The following is a 15,161-nucleotide window of genomic DNA, read 5'->3' on the forward strand; positions in this document are numbered from 1 at the left end:
CCGCGCCTTAATCTATCAGGTTGCACGACATGGGTGGTGACCTTGTGTTCTCCAAGTCACAGGCGCCGCCTTTGGTCGCTCGCAATCCAGCGACTTGGCCCACGCCTTTCCATCCACAAGAGCACTGGCCTGATCTGACTCTGTTGCTTGGTTCTTCTCCTCCATCAACCCGTGTCCTAGTCTGCATGCGGCTCGTAGATCGTGCCTGCAACGTGCATTGATCAGGGTCGCACGATCAAGCCCCTGACCAAGATGCAACCGTTGACCTTTTTCTGACTCTTTTGTTCCTCTTCGCTGCCGCAGAACTTCCAAAATTGCATCGTGTTAGATCTGCGGATGTGAGAATCGACCGTGTCTCAACGAACCGAAATCCAACTCCGGAGCCGGCGCGGTAGAAGGACGCAAACATGACCGCAACGCCGCATTCCGAAAATTCCTCTGAAACACTCTACTAGCGCCTATATGAAACCGTCGCTCATGATTTGCCCCTCCATCTTTAAGCGAGCATGATTGGAGCATCTTGTTGACATGCCATCTCCAGACTCTAAGATCACGAGCTGGGGACAGCATTCTAACGTTGTCGCCTATTCAAAAATACCTTCGCCGGTATCAATGAGCCACAGCAGCCATCAATGTCATGAAGGCTACATATCTGCGTGATGGTGAGGTCAGTGCTCTGTTTTTGACACAATGACGAACTGGTTATACTTACATCCCTGCAGAGATAAGCCACTCACGCGCAGTCAGAATATGTCTGATATCCATGATAGTGCAAAGTACCCACTGACCCATGCTGCATGCAAAGATCGCAAGGATACGGTAGAGAAAGCTGGGCATCACCGCAAAAGCCACAAATGGCAAAAGTAACACTAAAGGTAAACTGGCTGTCGTCGCTGTCACGGTGGATATTTCAGTGTTCCTGCGTGGGAGTACAAACAAGTCTTTTTCATGCTTGAGGAACGCTGCTTCTGCCATATCGACGGGACGATGAGCTGCCATCCATTTACGATACCTTGCCACTTCTGCTTCCTGTGGTCTTTGTAGATCCTTGGATGCGTTGCTGTAGGCTTCGAGAGCACGGTCTAGTCACGAATCAGCCCGTACCGATAACTCTTCGATAGAGACACTTACGATATCTTTCCAGTTTCACAAATATCTCACCTAGAACGAACTTCCTCCTGAACATCAACTCGCTGTCTGCAGGTGTGATACGTGCTTCTGCGCGCCTGGATGCAGGTTTCGACTTTCCTTCTGAGATGGCATTTCCGATTTGGGAGATCCACTCATCCAGATTACGAAGTTCTTCTTCGTATTCACAAATCTCGTCTTGAATGTAAAGAAGCAGTCTGTGATGCAGATGCTCGAAGCTACGATACATTGGCCTTGCTCCGGTTGTCCCATCTGTCAACTTGGCTGCAAGAAGTTCGTAGCCTTCTAGAGCCGTCTTCTTGAGGTCTGGGAAGCTTGCAGTCGATGGGGCTGGCGATGACAATCCAGCTGAAGGTGATCGCATTGATCGCAAGCCTTGTCGTGCATTGTTAGGCCCCGGTCGTTGCAGCTGTGGGCTCATACGGTACATCTGTTGATGCTGATGCTGCTGCTGCCAGTATGGACCTGTAGCGCCTACGGGGCCGCGGAAATCTGGACCCATAGGTCTTTGTTGAGATGCAACATGCTCTCGCAGAGCTTCTACTTGGCCTTCAAGCCTGACGTTTGTGCGAGGATTTTGAGGCAATGGACCTTGTCTGGCGTTAAGTCCAGAATGTGTAGGCTGATATGCTGGCTGATGGAACAGAGATACGCCTGAATGGATTGGAGTATGCACAGGCGGACCCGTCCATTGACTCCAGCGGTCACCCTGCTGTCCATTCCAAGCACTGTTCTGGGCCGGAGGCATGGCTGGAAGATTCGAAGCCGGGTCTAGAGCATCAGGTGAGCCAAAGTCTGAGCGCATAGACTGAAGCGAAGGTAAGGAAGCCGAGCTATCGTTGTTTGGCAATGGTGCCCTACCAGTTCCCTCTGGAGTTGACGGCCACTGGGTCGAAGGCACATATTGATGTGATCCGTCTGGATCCTCAAGTCTCTCCAATCCATCCGGAGTTAGAGCAGAATGTTGCTCGCCTTTTCTGAGGTTTCCAGGTGGTCGCTGCTGCTGCTCGTGGTCTTCTGAGAGCATCTCCGGCTTTGTGTTCAGGGGAGGAAATGCCTCTTGTCTCAGAGTCCTATCACTCCCACTAGATCTATCAGACACGCCTGTAGCTTCAGAAGAAACAATGAGCAATGATGGCGTACCGCGACGCGGCTCTTCATTCATTACAGATTTCCTGTGACGATGAACATCACCAGGCACTTTGCGAGGCCCATGTCGTCTCATCAGCATCGCTTCCGTACCGGTATTTGACAAACGTCGACCAGTCTTTGCAATCTTGAAAGGCACGCGTTGAACATTTGATTGTTGTTGGATTTCGCGTTTGTCCGTGGGGTTGACTTCTGTCTGTAGGGCTGAGAGGCCTTCATCTATATCTGACCATGCCTCCGATCCTGATTGCGAAACTTTTCTACTATCTCGATGATGTGAGGATGGTTCCGTGGAAGAATCTCGCCCTGGGATTGCCGGAGTCGATATAGGAGAGACTGGTGGTGGTAGCGATGTTGTGGTATTGGTACGTGAAGGCTATGTCATTTCTAGTGATGTTTCTTGATGTGCTTGGAAAGAGGGGTATATGGAACCCACCATTCTGGCGCGCGAGCGGCACTTGAGCCGTAGATCTTCCCTGATTGATGCTTCGACCTCAACTGCTCTCTGTTTATTCCAAATCGCAAATGATCACTGTTCGAGCTTCTGTGGTTTGGAGTCTGTGTACCAGGAAGTACTTCGCTGCTTAAATGGATGAGGAAGATGGCAAGTCATGATTACAAGGAAGTAGATATCAGAAGAGTAGAAGAAGGTGAGTGGACGAACGCTGGTCCTGTACAACCAAAGGCTTCCCAATAGATTGGTAGAATCTGGCCGCGTGCATGATCGGGCATTGCTGTGCTGGCGTCCGATATATCCAATAGCGATGACGTGGGTAAACTTGATCAACTTTTTGCTGTTTAGAGATTGATAATAGATACCTTGTTTTTATGGGATCAAGTCGAAGGTAGATCCTGCCCAATCAACAGACAACGATAAGGGGTGGTAAGTTCGGATGAAGAAAGAAGAAGATTGGCCATTAATAAACCCCATGACTAGGTATCGCTCTATAGTAAGAAAACCGTAATACATAACATCAGCGCCAACGCCAACGCTAAACCGACCGCAGTCATTTTCACGCATTTGCGACACTGCATCCACACTCAACTATCTGGCGACATCTAAAGCAGAGTGTCACCGAGACCGCAACGGACGATAGAGATACCGGCACGAACAGTCTCGCTAGCGCCGTGAGCCTCGAGACTAGGGTTGACCTCGACCAAGTCCAAGGCGACAAGGCTGCCAGTCTCGTGTACGCACTCGGCGATGAAGTCACCCTCACGCAAAGTCAAACCTCCACGGACGGGAGTACCAGTGCTGGGAGCCCACATAGGATCGAGCGAGTCAATGTCGAAGGACAAGTGAATGGGGGTGTCGCTGCCAATCCAGCCCAGAGCCATGTCCATGACCTTGCCAATGCCGTATCTGCGGTTGTGAAATCAGCATCACGATATATTACGAGAGCGAGGACGGAGCTTACCTATCGATGTCGTGCATGGAGAAGGCCTTGATGTTGTGCTCGCGCAGAATCTTCTTCTCACCACGGTCAATGTCTCTCAGACCGATGTAGACGAGCTTCTTGACGCTGACACGCTGGTCATCCTTGATCCAACCGAAGCAGTCCTCCTTGTCTTCCTTGGCCAGGCCAGTAAGGAAGGCCACGGGCATGCCGTGAATGTTACCACTGTCCGATGTCTCGGGAGTGTTGATATCAGCGTGTGCATCGACCCAGATGACGGCCATCTCTCTGCCGGTTCTTTCTCTGATAGCCTTGGCGGTGCCGGAAATGGTGCCAATAGCGATGGAGTGGTCACCACCGAGCGTCAGGACGAAGCGGCCCTGGCGAGCGTGCTCGTAAACCTGCTCACTGAGAGCCTGGGTGACGGCACTGACTGCGCGAGGGTTCTTCATGTTGCGGTAGTCGGGATCTTCCTTGGGGATGATCTCGGCGTATTGGTGAACCTCGCCGTCGTAGTGCACGTTGAACTCGAGCTCTTCTCTCAGCTGCTCAACGAGACCAGACTCTATCAAGGCCATGGGAGCGGCATCGACGCCGGATTTACCCTGAAATCATGTCAGAGATGTCAATGCCTACACAAACTCGAGATTCGCTCACCTGGCCTCCGCAGAAGCCAACAGCAACGAGACCCAGCTCGTTGCGCGAGGGCAGGAACTTGGGCTGAAGAGTAGGAGCGTCCATTGCGAGTCGAGAGTCGCAGGAATAGATTCAGGTGAGGTGTTGGGAGGTGGGTATGGGTTAGAGGAATAATTTACGAATCAGGACAGTGAGCTTCACAGATGAAAGTAGAGATGGAACAAAGAGACGGGGAGAAAGGGAATGATCGAGTTTTTCAATAAGCCCAGCTGACCCGTTGAAATCATCTTCGTGGCCTTTTGAAATAGGCCATAACGTAAAGACGAAGCCAACTCGACAAGACCTGTACTATACGGTCAGACGCCAGAGACTTGATCCCTAAGTGAAGTTGTAAGCGGTTCGACTGAAGTTTGGTGGTAGAAGTCCGAGTCTGTGCACTTTGGCCGGGCTTCGATCACTATCTTCATTACGAATTGGAAACGATCTTATCTCACCCTGGGGTCTGGGGATAGATATCGAGGTATGACGATTTTAGCATCTAGTCTCTTCAAGACAGAAAATGCGAAGTAGGAGGACAAGATGGAGTAGGTAGTATAATGCGGCCATACAGCCATCTGATTCGATATTAACAGCGACCCAACAAGCCAAGCCTTTACGTGTTATGGCTTGCTCCCATCGGCGTTCGATACTCCGAATTGTCCGATGCCAGTGCAGAGGGCCTGAGACAGGCAACCGGTGGCCGAGAGAAAATGTATACGCAAGTCTTGCGCTCGAGTGCGTCCTCAATGGATGTCTGATCTATGCCAGACATAGTCGTGCATTTGTAGCTCGAACTCCTTGATCTGTATCGAGTCACTACTTGCTTCCTGCCCACAAGCCTCGGAATTGTCAAGATCTTGCCCTGTCCGTCCGAGGACAAATTTTCATTGCGATCTGACAGAACATATCTTGGGACGGAAGTCTCTCAAGAAGTGGTCTTGATTGTCCGTAGACAATTTTTCATGCAGTCTAGTCTCTCCGTGTACCAAACACGGGGCGCTTGTAGCTGTCTCAATGCACAGTAATCTGCATGGGATACAGTGATGTCTATGGAGATGCGTTCTCTCTCCTTCCTCGCCCCCTAAGTTTCAGTGAGGCTCGGTGATGGTGTTCCGGCAGCCAAAATCTGGCCAAGCAAAAAGACCAAAACAAGGTGACCCAAGGGACTCGAAATAAACTACAGAAAGCATCGGAATGCTGTATGCAAATCGTCGCCTGAGGTCCTAAACCCGAAGACATGTTTATCTTGACCATGATGCCAAAATGGTCGGGGTGGGTATATAACATCGGACTTCTCTAGCGCTTTCCGCAACAGGGAACTTTTCGTCTACCTACCGACCACTATGCATATATGTTTATTGCAAAGTCGTGTAAAGAGTGGCTTTGGATACGGCTTGCTTCCCACGTGTCTTATAGCACGTCTCGAACTCCGAGCATCAGAAAGCTACCCATGGAATGCAAATTGCAGTCTTGCTGCTGTCGAGTCATGGACGAGATGAAATTGAGGTACGGGGTACAAGTGTCAGTAGGTGAGGCGTAAGGAGAGAGATGGGCAATGAAGTGTCGATAAAGTCTATCGAAAGCGACGCATGCATGCTGCACGCGACTCTCTACCTGGTTTGCTCCGACGTAAGATGTAGGCAGGTATCCGAATGGCGGGAATAGGTAGGCCGACAAACGTAAGTGGACAGCCAAGTCGACTTCTTTGTCAGTCCAGCTCTTGGCTCAAACAAAAAGGCGTCGCTGGAGTAGAACAGTAATGAGATGGGCTGGTGTAGAGAGGAACACAGTAGAGTAGGTCAGAGACTATAGGAGGGCGAAGCATGATTTAGAGATTGGATGCGGAGATGTCGGTATACTAGTATGTGTAGAGTAGATGCAGGGAAGAGCAGGCGTGGCTGCAAGGACGCGGCGCATGTGAACGTGATGATTGTGACGGAGCGTGGGCCCTCGGGGAGTCAAGGCTTGTCAACGGTGGTGCAGTCGACGCCCCTTTCAGCGCGGAAGCGGGTCTCTAGTGTGGTGATTTATGTGGGAGGCACGATTTGAACATGTTGACGGATTTGCAAAAGACGAACAAGCACTGCTGGCATTGTCGGGGAGGGAAGAAGATCTGATCTGATCGGCCTGTTGAGCAGCGACGAGCCTCTTGGGTGCACGCAGCCACGGCGACCAGACGACGTCGGCACTTGACACACGATCAGCGCACCTGCCCCAAGGCTTCAAGCATTCATTGACCATCGATTGCCATTGCCTGTTACCTGTTGCCTGTTGCCTTTGAGTTGCCTCTCGACTCGACTCAACCCGACACGACCAGACACGATTATATACATTATTGCCCCCAGCCGCCATGCGCTGAATTGGAACGACACCCAGGAGCCCCAGGAGACGACAGCATGCTCCGTACCGGCGCTGCGCAAGCCGGCGATGCGAACCACCACCAGAGACCGCACCCACGACACTACCATGACCGTTATGATACTGCACGCGCCCCGTCAGCCGGCGGAGATTCCGTCATGACTGTCCGCATTCCTGGCCACCAACACCAACATCAACACCAACACCACCAGCACCATGGCCCAGACGAGGCCACTCGGCGGGGTAGCGTCGTCCACGACCGCGCTCCCAGCGACTCCTCACACTGGTCGCACGCTGAGAGACAGCCTCAGGCACACGGTCTGGCCAATCTGAATCGCTGGTCTCACTCGACAGCCTCCAGCACCGCTTCCATCGACACTCCGCCGACAGTAGTTGAGCACTCTCAGTCGCATGCCCACGCCCACGCCCACGCCCACGCCTACTCCAATACTTCCAACCACGGCTTTCACACCGCCTCTATCTGGGCTCGTCGCAATGTCTCTGATGCCCAAATGTCGCCCGACGACGTATCACCACGCTCCAATGCCCATCACCAAGCCATGCAAAGCCCCGAATACCATCGTCGCCACGTCCCTCGCTTCGAGAAACCCCTGCCTCCACGCATGTCTATTTCGAACCACTCGCCCAATGACGATATCCAATTGACCGCCGCCACCTTTACTCCCTCGAGCGCTGGTCTGCTCACTCCCAACAGCTACGTCAACTCGGACTACTTTGGCAGCACCGCCTCGAGCAGCTACGACAGGTCCCCGCACGCCTTACCACCTCGTACCTCGTCACGTCAAACAGCATCCATGCCAAGATACGATGTCAGTCCCGTCGAAAGCTCTTCGGGCAGGGGAAGAGACAAGGACAAGAAGACAATGCTGTCAAAGGCTTTGGAAAAGGCAAATACTGCTGTCCTGTTGGACAATGCCATGAACTACGAAGGCGCCCTTGAAGCCTATCAGGACGCCTGTCGTTTACTAGAACACGTTTTGGATCGAACCTCGACCCCTGATGACCGCCGGAAACTTGACGCTATCCGCGACACGTATATCATTCGCATCGACGAGCTAGTGCAAATTCAATTGACTACACAAGCCACAAGGAGGGACAAAAAGCTGCCCCCAAGACCTATGAGCAACGATTCAATCGTGTCCGCCATTTCTAACCCGGACCGTGGCTCTGCTGCCATCGAGACAGCCACCTTGACCCGCATCATCGATGCACCACCGTCAGCAGGCAATTCGGCTTTACCCTCACCCGTGGACGGTCCACCCACCTCCTTCTTGGCAGTTTCACCCGCTCAAGGTCCACGCACTTCGTTCCTTACAAGTGCTATACAGGAGGTTGAAGGCACATTCACCCCCGGTGCCTTCTTAGGTCCTTTGTGGGAGCGTGAAAGATCGAGGTCGCCTTTCAGAGACTCTACCATTAGCCACGACACTGCTCGTCCTTATAATCTTGAGCCTGCTCTGATGCCTCGACCTCTGACTCCTCGAGGACATGACGAACATGATGACTCCCTTGAGCTGGACTCGAGACCTACGACAGCGGAGTCTCAAGATATTCAACAGAATGCCGACCCGGTATCGTGGTTGGATACAATAGACGAATCGGGGTCTTCGGGCTCTCCCTCCAACACCACTACATCCTCCCGCTCGCCATCGCCATCAGTCCACGAGCGATCGCCAAGAACGGGGGTACATCGCCGGGATATAAGTGGTGCTCTCAGTCAAGCTAGCATGGACTTTGATGCTGCTTTCGATGCTGCTGTCGAAGCCGCTTACGAAGATGGCTACGAAGTCGATGATGAATTCCTTGCCGAATCTGAGCATCACCAAGACGAACACACCACGTCTGCATACGATCTGAGTATACCTCCTCCGAGCCGTCCGGGTCAATACGATTCCTTTGATGGCCAAGCCGATGATGATGAAGCAGAAGAGGAACGTATTCTGGCAGACATCACGAATGACTATATAGACCACGGTTTCAATTTCGACATCCAGTCAAAGTCTGCTCTGCCACGACAGTCAGACTCAAGTACATATTCTGGCCGCACATACCAAAGTTCACAGGTGTCCAATCGGACGACTGCCGGTACTTCACTATCGACTGTCGCAGAAAATGCCGTCTCTCATCACACGCCAACCTCCTCCTTTGCAACCGACATCTCAAAGACCTCGCCGGAGCAGAGCAGCGGCGCTCAGCAGATCACAACTCCAAACCGACGAGCTGTTGGACCAAACTTCAAACAGCTCAAGATCGAGACTTCCCGGAAGCCTACTCTTAGGTCGCGCGGCTACACGAATACCGAACCTAAAGAGACTTCCGATCTTGTTGGTGTAGAGGACGATCAGGACGCGGACCGTCGCATCTCGGAGGTTCCTAGCTTGCGCCGCGTGGAGGCGGCCCTTGCTTCGCCTTACCATATGAGATCTGCCGCTTCTGATACTGCAACGTCAATGTCTCTGGGAAGCTTGCCAGAAGATGGAGATGTCCTGAACAGCAGTTACCGCTCGCCAAGGCCAAGACTATTCCGCGGTAGGAACAAGTCGTCGCTCAGTCTTCGTGACACAGGCTTCCTATCAGAGGAAACAGACACCGCCCCAGCTTCCCCTATGTCAGCCTTCCCAGGCAATGGAGAAGCACCTCCTTTCAGAAGGTATATCACACCGCCTGGGGGTTCTATTGCTATCACACGTACAGACTCGGCCTCTGGAGGTCATCATATCTTTGAGAGTTTCCTTAGCCCTCCTAATCAACCACCATCGCCCGGAGCGGACGATTCGTGTTCTCCTTCATCCTTAGAGCCTTGCCCGGAGCCAACATTATTAAGACCTTTCTGGATGCTCCGATGCATTGCGAATGTTCTCACTCAACCTCGTGGTGGCTTCTTGAGCACTCGACTCTTCGTACCTCGTCAAATTTGGCAGAACCGCACAGTCAAGCTTAAGAGCGTTGAAGACAAGATCGCCAACTGCGATCTGTTGACAGCTGCTCTGGGCAAGTTGTCCAAAGTAGACACTTATGATGCAGATGCAGTACTGGAAGAGCTTCAAAGCTTCGAAGAAGTAATGGAACGTGTGCAGGCTGTTCTCATCAAACGACTCGGTAGCGAAGTCGGTGTGCAGGGCGTTAGCGCTCTCTTCAAGGATGCGGCTGTTCCAATCGACAACACTGGTACTACTGCTGATGTCCGCGACCCGAAGCCAAACAAGAGTTATCTCAGTTCTTGGCGTAAACTCAGAGGCAAGAACTCGACAGGCGGCGTCACGATCCCTCTAAGCAGCAGTCGCACAGACAAGGAAGTCGCGAACATGGCCAGTGTACCAATGACCAGCTTTGTACCCATCGACAAGCGTACCGCACATAAGCATACAGCATCCAAAGACACCAACACCTTCGAAGGCCCGCATAAAGAGTATATGAACAGTGTATCTCGTCTGTGCGATGCAGCACAAGTACTCGATCAGGTGGCGCGCCAAGTCGAGGATCCTGGTCTCAAGCACTCGTCTCCCACACATATTGGTCTCGAACTTAGTACCCGCCATGCTGCTGAGTTTTTCGGATTTTATATCTGCAGGTTCGTGCTTGGTGATGTCACTTTGTTGATGGACAAGTATGTCAAGAGGAGCACTGAGTGGGTTATTGCATAATCCCTCGTCGTCCCTGCATTTTCTCTCTTCTGCATTTTTGCATTTTCCGTGGTGTTTGCATACCCCCTCGTGTACACTTAGAGGCATGTCTTGTTTCTGGCATTGTTTATCTGTTGGAAGCATATCCCCCTTCTACAGGCAACATACTATTTTTTTCTTCCCATCGTTTCTCGCGTATATCCATTTCTTCACTCCGAGTGTCTTCTTTTGCGAATCTGTTTGGGCGATTTAATACTACTGCATGCGGGGAAAAAGGTGGTAGTTTTCCGGCATGCAAGCAAGAAATGAAGTGTACGAGAAGTTTTTTGCTGCTATTCTTTTCCGAAAGATCGTCCCTACAAATCCAATTCTCACATTTTTTTCTGTTCCCTGATCTTTTTTCTGTGTCGATACCTGTGGTATGCAGTCGGTCATGACTGATTTCTCCTAGTTGAAACTTGTGCTTGAGCTCGTGTTTGTTCTTCGCAACTTTCATTAGAAAGATGCCATGCCTATCAATGGCTCAAGAGGTAAGAAAATTACAGATTTTGACACTTTTTTTTGAGTATTGTTTAAGAAATCGTCGTGTTGCTTTTTTCTTTCTCTCTACATCCTAGCCTCATGAGAAAAAGGTGAGACGGTGGCATTTTGCATCCTCCCCTTACTTCCTTCCCTCTGGTATCAAAAAAATCGAGCATTGGCCGATCATCCATCTATCTATGCCTTGGGTCTTGCAAGAAACATGAGCATTTTAAGCAGACTCCTCGGTAATAAGCTTGGTGACCTTTCCAATGGCAATAGTCTGACCCTGATCACGAAGGGTAAATCTACCCAGAGTCGGGTATTCGGCAAAAGTCTCGATACAAACACCGGCGCCATTGTTGCTGGTGACTCTGAGTCGTGCAATGATGCTCATTCCCTTTGTTGCGAAACCGGGGGCCTTCTTTGATTTTCTGCCTGTGCCCTTTTCGAGCTTGTGGAGGAGGGCGTCGAAGGTTACTTCTTCGGTTGCGGCGTGGACTGTGGGAAAATGTTAGTGACGGGGGTAATCTCGGAGGGGAGGGGAGGGGAAGAGGGAGAATCTTACCATGCATGACGCAGTTAAAACCGGCGGAGAGGATGGACTTGATATCGAGGAGCACAATCTGGGCTTCAAAAACAGAGACACAGTTTACAGGGCGACGGGGCGAGCAGAGCACGAAACCGGGCATAATGTCTTCTTCTTCAATACCCTTGATGCGCAGACGGATTTGGTCGCCACATGTGGCATTGGGGATTTCGTCTTCGGTCTCGCCGTAGAGGGCTGAGATGGTGGTTTCGACGCGGTTGGGCATCATGAGGTACTTCATGTCCTTCTTGATGACACCGGATTCGATCTTGCCTTCGACCATGGTACCCAGGTCGCGATACTTGGCGGCGACGGGCATCAGGAAGGGAGCGTTGAGCTTGCGCTCCAGAGCTTGCATGCTGTCGAGGTAGTTGAGGAGGGAAGGTGCGTCGTTCCACGGGCAGACCTCCTTGGGGACGGGGTCCTTGATACCGAGAGTGGTTTGCGCGGAGATGGGCATGAATTGGAGATCGGTCTTGGGGTTGTAACCGACACCCTTGAGGAATTGAGCGAGCTTGCCGGTGCACTCCTTGTAACGCTCTTCGCTCCACTCAACAGTAGGGTCATCCATCTTGTTGACGGCGACGATGAGCTTGTTGACACCCTGAGTCTTGGCCAAGACGGCGTGCTCACGAGTCTGACCACCCTTCTCGAAACCAGTCTCGTACTCACCCTTTCTGGCGGAGATGACGAGGACACCAATATCAGCCTGCGAGGCACCACCAATCATGTTGGGCACAAAGGTCTTGTGACCAGGAGCATCCAGAATGGTGTAACGACGCTTCTCGGTCTCGAAGAAGCCCTTTCCGACCTCGACAGTCTTACCCTTGGCACGCTCCTCCTTGGTCAAATCCAGAGCCCATGACAGGTACCATGTCTCTCTTCCGGCCTCCTTTGCGTCGCGCTTGTACTTTTCCATGGTACGCTCATCGACCATACCGCTGGCGTACAGAATGGAACCACCGAGAGTCGACTTTCCAGCATCGACGTGACCCAAGAAGATAACGTTGACGTGCTCCTTGCCGTACATGTCCTTGAGGGTCTCCTCGTCGACATCAGCGGCCTGCTCAGCGGCGACCAGATCGGCTTGACGGGCCTCAGCACGCTTCTCGGCGGGAGTGGGCGAGCTGCGACCGGAAGAGGGAGTAGGAGAGGTGCGACCAGACGAAGCGGCGGGCGAGTTGCCAGTCTTCTCCAGAGCCTTTGCGGCAGTGACGGCCTTTCCAGCACCAGCCTCGGCCTTGTTGACAGTCTCCTTGACAGGTGCGGGCTTTGCGGGCTCAGCATTAAGCGAGAGAACCTTTGTGCCGGCAGTCTTCTCGACCTTGGGAGCGGCGGGGACGCCCAAGCTCAAGACCTTTGTTCCACCAGTCTTCTCGACCTTGGGGGCTGAAGCACCAGTGTCAGAGGCTGAGAGCGAGAGGGTCTTGACGGGGGCCTTGGGGGCGTCTGCGGCGGACTGGTCACCTCTCTTAGCAATGACGGGTACTTGGCGCTGTTGCTGGGCGGGTTGCTGGTAGGACTGGTTGTATTGTTGAGCGTAGCCCTGTTGGCCGTATTGCGAGTATTGCTGCTGCTGGCCGTAGCCTTGCTGACCGTATCCTTGGTTTCCGTACTGGTTGTACTGCTGCTGCTGGCCGTATTGTTGGCCGTAGCCGCCGTATTGCTGTTGGCCGTATGCCTGACCAGGGTTGAAGAAGGCCTGGCCGGGGTTGAAGGCAGCGGCTCCGGGCTGGAAGCTGCCCATTCCAGGGTGGAAAGCGCCTCTTTGCTGCTGCTGTGGCTGCTGCTGCTGCTGCTGCTGCTGCTGCTGCTGCTGCTGCTGCTGCTGCTGTTGTTGGTACTGCTGTTGGCCGCCCATGTTCAGGCTCTGCTGTGCCTGTCTGGACAGGTCCTGGTCCTGCTGGGCATCGGGCGAGTCTTCCCACGAGTTGAGATCCGACATGGTTGCTGTGTTTGAGCGATCGGATGTGGATGGGTATGCGAGAGTTGTTGTACGTGCAGACGAATCGGGAGGCACGTCGCGTTTAATGGCAAAAATTGTTGACAGCGCGCGCGGAGTCGACTTTCAAACTTCCAACTCTTTCCACGCTTGGTGGGGTTCCAACTTCCCTCTCCTTCACACCGGCCGGCGGCGACTCGTTTTTGCTTCGCCAGCACCTCCGCATACGTCACGTGCGACTTTGGGCATGAACAATTTATTGAGACTTTGCTTGTTATTTTGTTGCGTCTTTGTTGACGTCTTATTGATTAGAGATCTGACGACATCCTTTTCGAATCGTCACCGCTAGACTCTTGTTGGCTGTTCACATTGGCGCCCCGCTGGCCAAATTCTCGCTCTTCACAAGTCATCTGCATCAACCATCTGGATAACAATACCTGTCGAGGCACCGCCTCCGTTGCAGATGGCCGCACATCCATACTCGCCCTTCTTCAGTTGATGCAATAGCGTCACCAAGATTCTGGAGCCCGAGCTGCCCAATGCGTGACCGAGAGAAATTGCTCCGCCTCTGGGGTTGACGTTATCCATACCAAGGCCGAGGATCTGGCACTCCGTGTAAGTAAATCTTCAGACACCGCATTTCCATTTTTGAACGTACCTTGGCGTTTGCCTCGATCACTGCTGCAAAGGCCTCGTTGAACTCCCACACCTTGACCTGCTCCTTGGTGATGCCTGCTCTCTCGAGCACAATGGGAACAACCTTGGAAGGTGCGATGGGGAAGTCGATGGGGTCGACTGCCGCGTCTGCTGTTGCCACAATACGTGCAAGCAGCTTGTTGCCCTTGCCGTACTTCTTGGCCAACTCCCTGTTGGCAAGAACAAGTGCCGAGGCTCCGTCCGACAATCCCGAGCTGTTGGCCGCTGTCACTGTGCCCGAGCCAGACTTGTCGAAGGCTGGCTTGAGAGTGGGCACCTTTTCCAGCTTGAGTCTGTACACTCCCTCGTCTTCCGAGACGACTGTGTCGCCCTTCTTGCCCTTGATGGTCACTGGCACAATCTCTTCCTTGAAGTGTCCCTGCTTGTAGGCTTCTTGTGCACGCTTGTAGCTCTGGATGGCGTAGTTGTCCTGCTCTTCACGAGTAACACCGTGGTCCTTGGCCGTCTTCTCGGCACAGTTGCCCATGTGGATTTGGTTGTAGACATCCCACAGACCATCCTTGATCAATCCGTCGTCAAGCTTGATGTTGCCGAAGGGAGGAAGTTGAGATGATCGAGGCAGATAGTATGGTACTTGGCTCATGTTCTCCATTCCTCCTGCGACTTGTGCTTCGGCCATGCCGAGCTGAATCTTCATGGCGGCTATTGAAACGGCCTTCATACCCGAAGCGCATACTTTGTTGATGGTGGTTGCTTCTACCGAGGAATCGAGACCGGCGAAGATGGCGGCTTGTCTTGCTGGTGCCTGACCGACACCTCCTTGCAAGACTTGACCCATGTAGACGTCGCTAATGTGCTCGGCGGGGATGGACGAACGGGCTATAGCTTCCTTGATCGCGTAAGAGCCGAGCTTCGGCGCGGAAACCGAAGACAGAGCTCCATTGAACTAAGAATAATTGTCAGGCTCTCATGTACTTCTCACAGGTTGACCTTGCACATACGACTCCAACTGGTGTTCGGACAGCACTCAGAATGTATGCATCTTGAATCTCCTTTGCTCGGGATGTGGAGGAGCTGAATTG

The 15,161-nt window shown here is 52.6% G+C and overlaps 5 protein-coding genes across 5 annotated transcripts; 1 reads left to right on the forward strand and 4 right to left on the reverse strand.

Annotated features, from left to right (window-relative positions):
* Positions 1-609: 609 nt before the first annotated feature.
* AUEXF2481DRAFT_1167 (uncharacterized protein) lies at positions 610-2,314 on the reverse strand (the record flags this gene model as incomplete). Its single annotated transcript, XM_013492441.1, has 3 exons — positions 610-652; positions 713-1,082; positions 1,132-2,314. 3 exons carry the CDS (start codon positions 2,312-2,314, stop codon positions 610-612), a joined length of 1,596 nt encoding a protein of 531 aa, XP_013347895.1.
* Positions 2,315-3,209: 895 nt separating this feature from the next.
* Positions 3,210-4,931, reverse strand: AUEXF2481DRAFT_35601 (uncharacterized protein). Its single transcript, XM_013492705.1, has 3 exons — positions 4,353-4,931; positions 3,717-4,300; positions 3,210-3,661 (listed from the first exon to the last, which is right to left on the reverse strand). The coding sequence occupies exons 1-3, from the start codon at positions 4,434-4,436 to the stop codon at positions 3,358-3,360; spliced, it is 972 nt and encodes a 323-aa protein (XP_013348159.1). The 5' UTR covers positions 4,437-4,931; the 3' UTR covers positions 3,210-3,357.
* A 1,480-nt stretch (positions 4,932-6,411) lies between these two features.
* On the forward strand, positions 6,412-10,791 carry AUEXF2481DRAFT_35603 (uncharacterized protein). The gene has a single exon (XM_013492706.1). The coding sequence runs from the start codon at positions 6,767-6,769 to the stop codon at positions 10,391-10,393; it is 3,627 nt and encodes a 1,208-aa protein (XP_013348160.1). The 5' UTR covers positions 6,412-6,766; the 3' UTR covers positions 10,394-10,791.
* A 332-nt stretch (positions 10,792-11,123) lies between these two features.
* AUEXF2481DRAFT_45749 (uncharacterized protein) lies at positions 11,124-13,425 on the reverse strand (the record flags this gene model as incomplete). Its single annotated transcript, XM_013492784.1, has 2 exons — positions 11,124-11,392; positions 11,460-13,425. 2 exons carry the CDS (start codon positions 13,423-13,425, stop codon positions 11,124-11,126), a joined length of 2,235 nt encoding a protein of 744 aa, XP_013348238.1.
* Positions 13,426-13,895: 470 nt separating this feature from the next.
* Positions 13,896-15,116, reverse strand: AUEXF2481DRAFT_35605 (uncharacterized protein). Its single transcript, XM_013492707.1, has one exon. The coding sequence runs from the start codon at positions 14,915-14,917 to the stop codon at positions 14,003-14,005; it is 915 nt and encodes a 304-aa protein (XP_013348161.1). The 5' UTR covers positions 14,918-15,116; the 3' UTR covers positions 13,896-14,002.
* Positions 15,117-15,161: the final 45 nt, after the last annotated feature.

Source organism: Aureobasidium subglaciale (genome assembly GCF_000721755.1).
Source record: "Aureobasidium subglaciale EXF-2481 unplaced genomic scaffold scaffold_1, whole genome shotgun sequence".
In the NCBI taxonomy this organism is placed as follows: domain Eukaryota; kingdom Fungi; phylum Ascomycota; class Dothideomycetes; order Dothideales; family Saccotheciaceae; genus Aureobasidium; species Aureobasidium subglaciale.

Coding starts and splice junctions, on each gene's coding strand:
- AUEXF2481DRAFT_35601 (XM_013492705.1), bottom strand. CDS start 4,436: ATGGACGCTCCTACTCTTCAGCCCAAGTTCCTGCCCTCGCGCAACGAG. Junction 4,301..4,352: donor TTGGCTTCTGCGGAGGCCAG/GTGAGCGAATCT, acceptor ACATGATTTCAG/GGTAAATCCGGCGTCGATGC. Junction 3,662..3,716: donor TCCATGCACGACATCGATAG/GTAAGCTCCGTC, acceptor TCACAACCGCAG/ATACGGCATTGGCAAGGTCA.
- AUEXF2481DRAFT_35603 (XM_013492706.1), top strand. CDS start 6,767: ATGCTCCGTACCGGCGCTGCGCAAGCCGGCGATGCGAACCACCACCAG.
- AUEXF2481DRAFT_35605 (XM_013492707.1), bottom strand. CDS start 14,917: ATGGGTCAAGTCTTGCAAGGAGGTGTCGGTCAGGCACCAGCAAGACAA.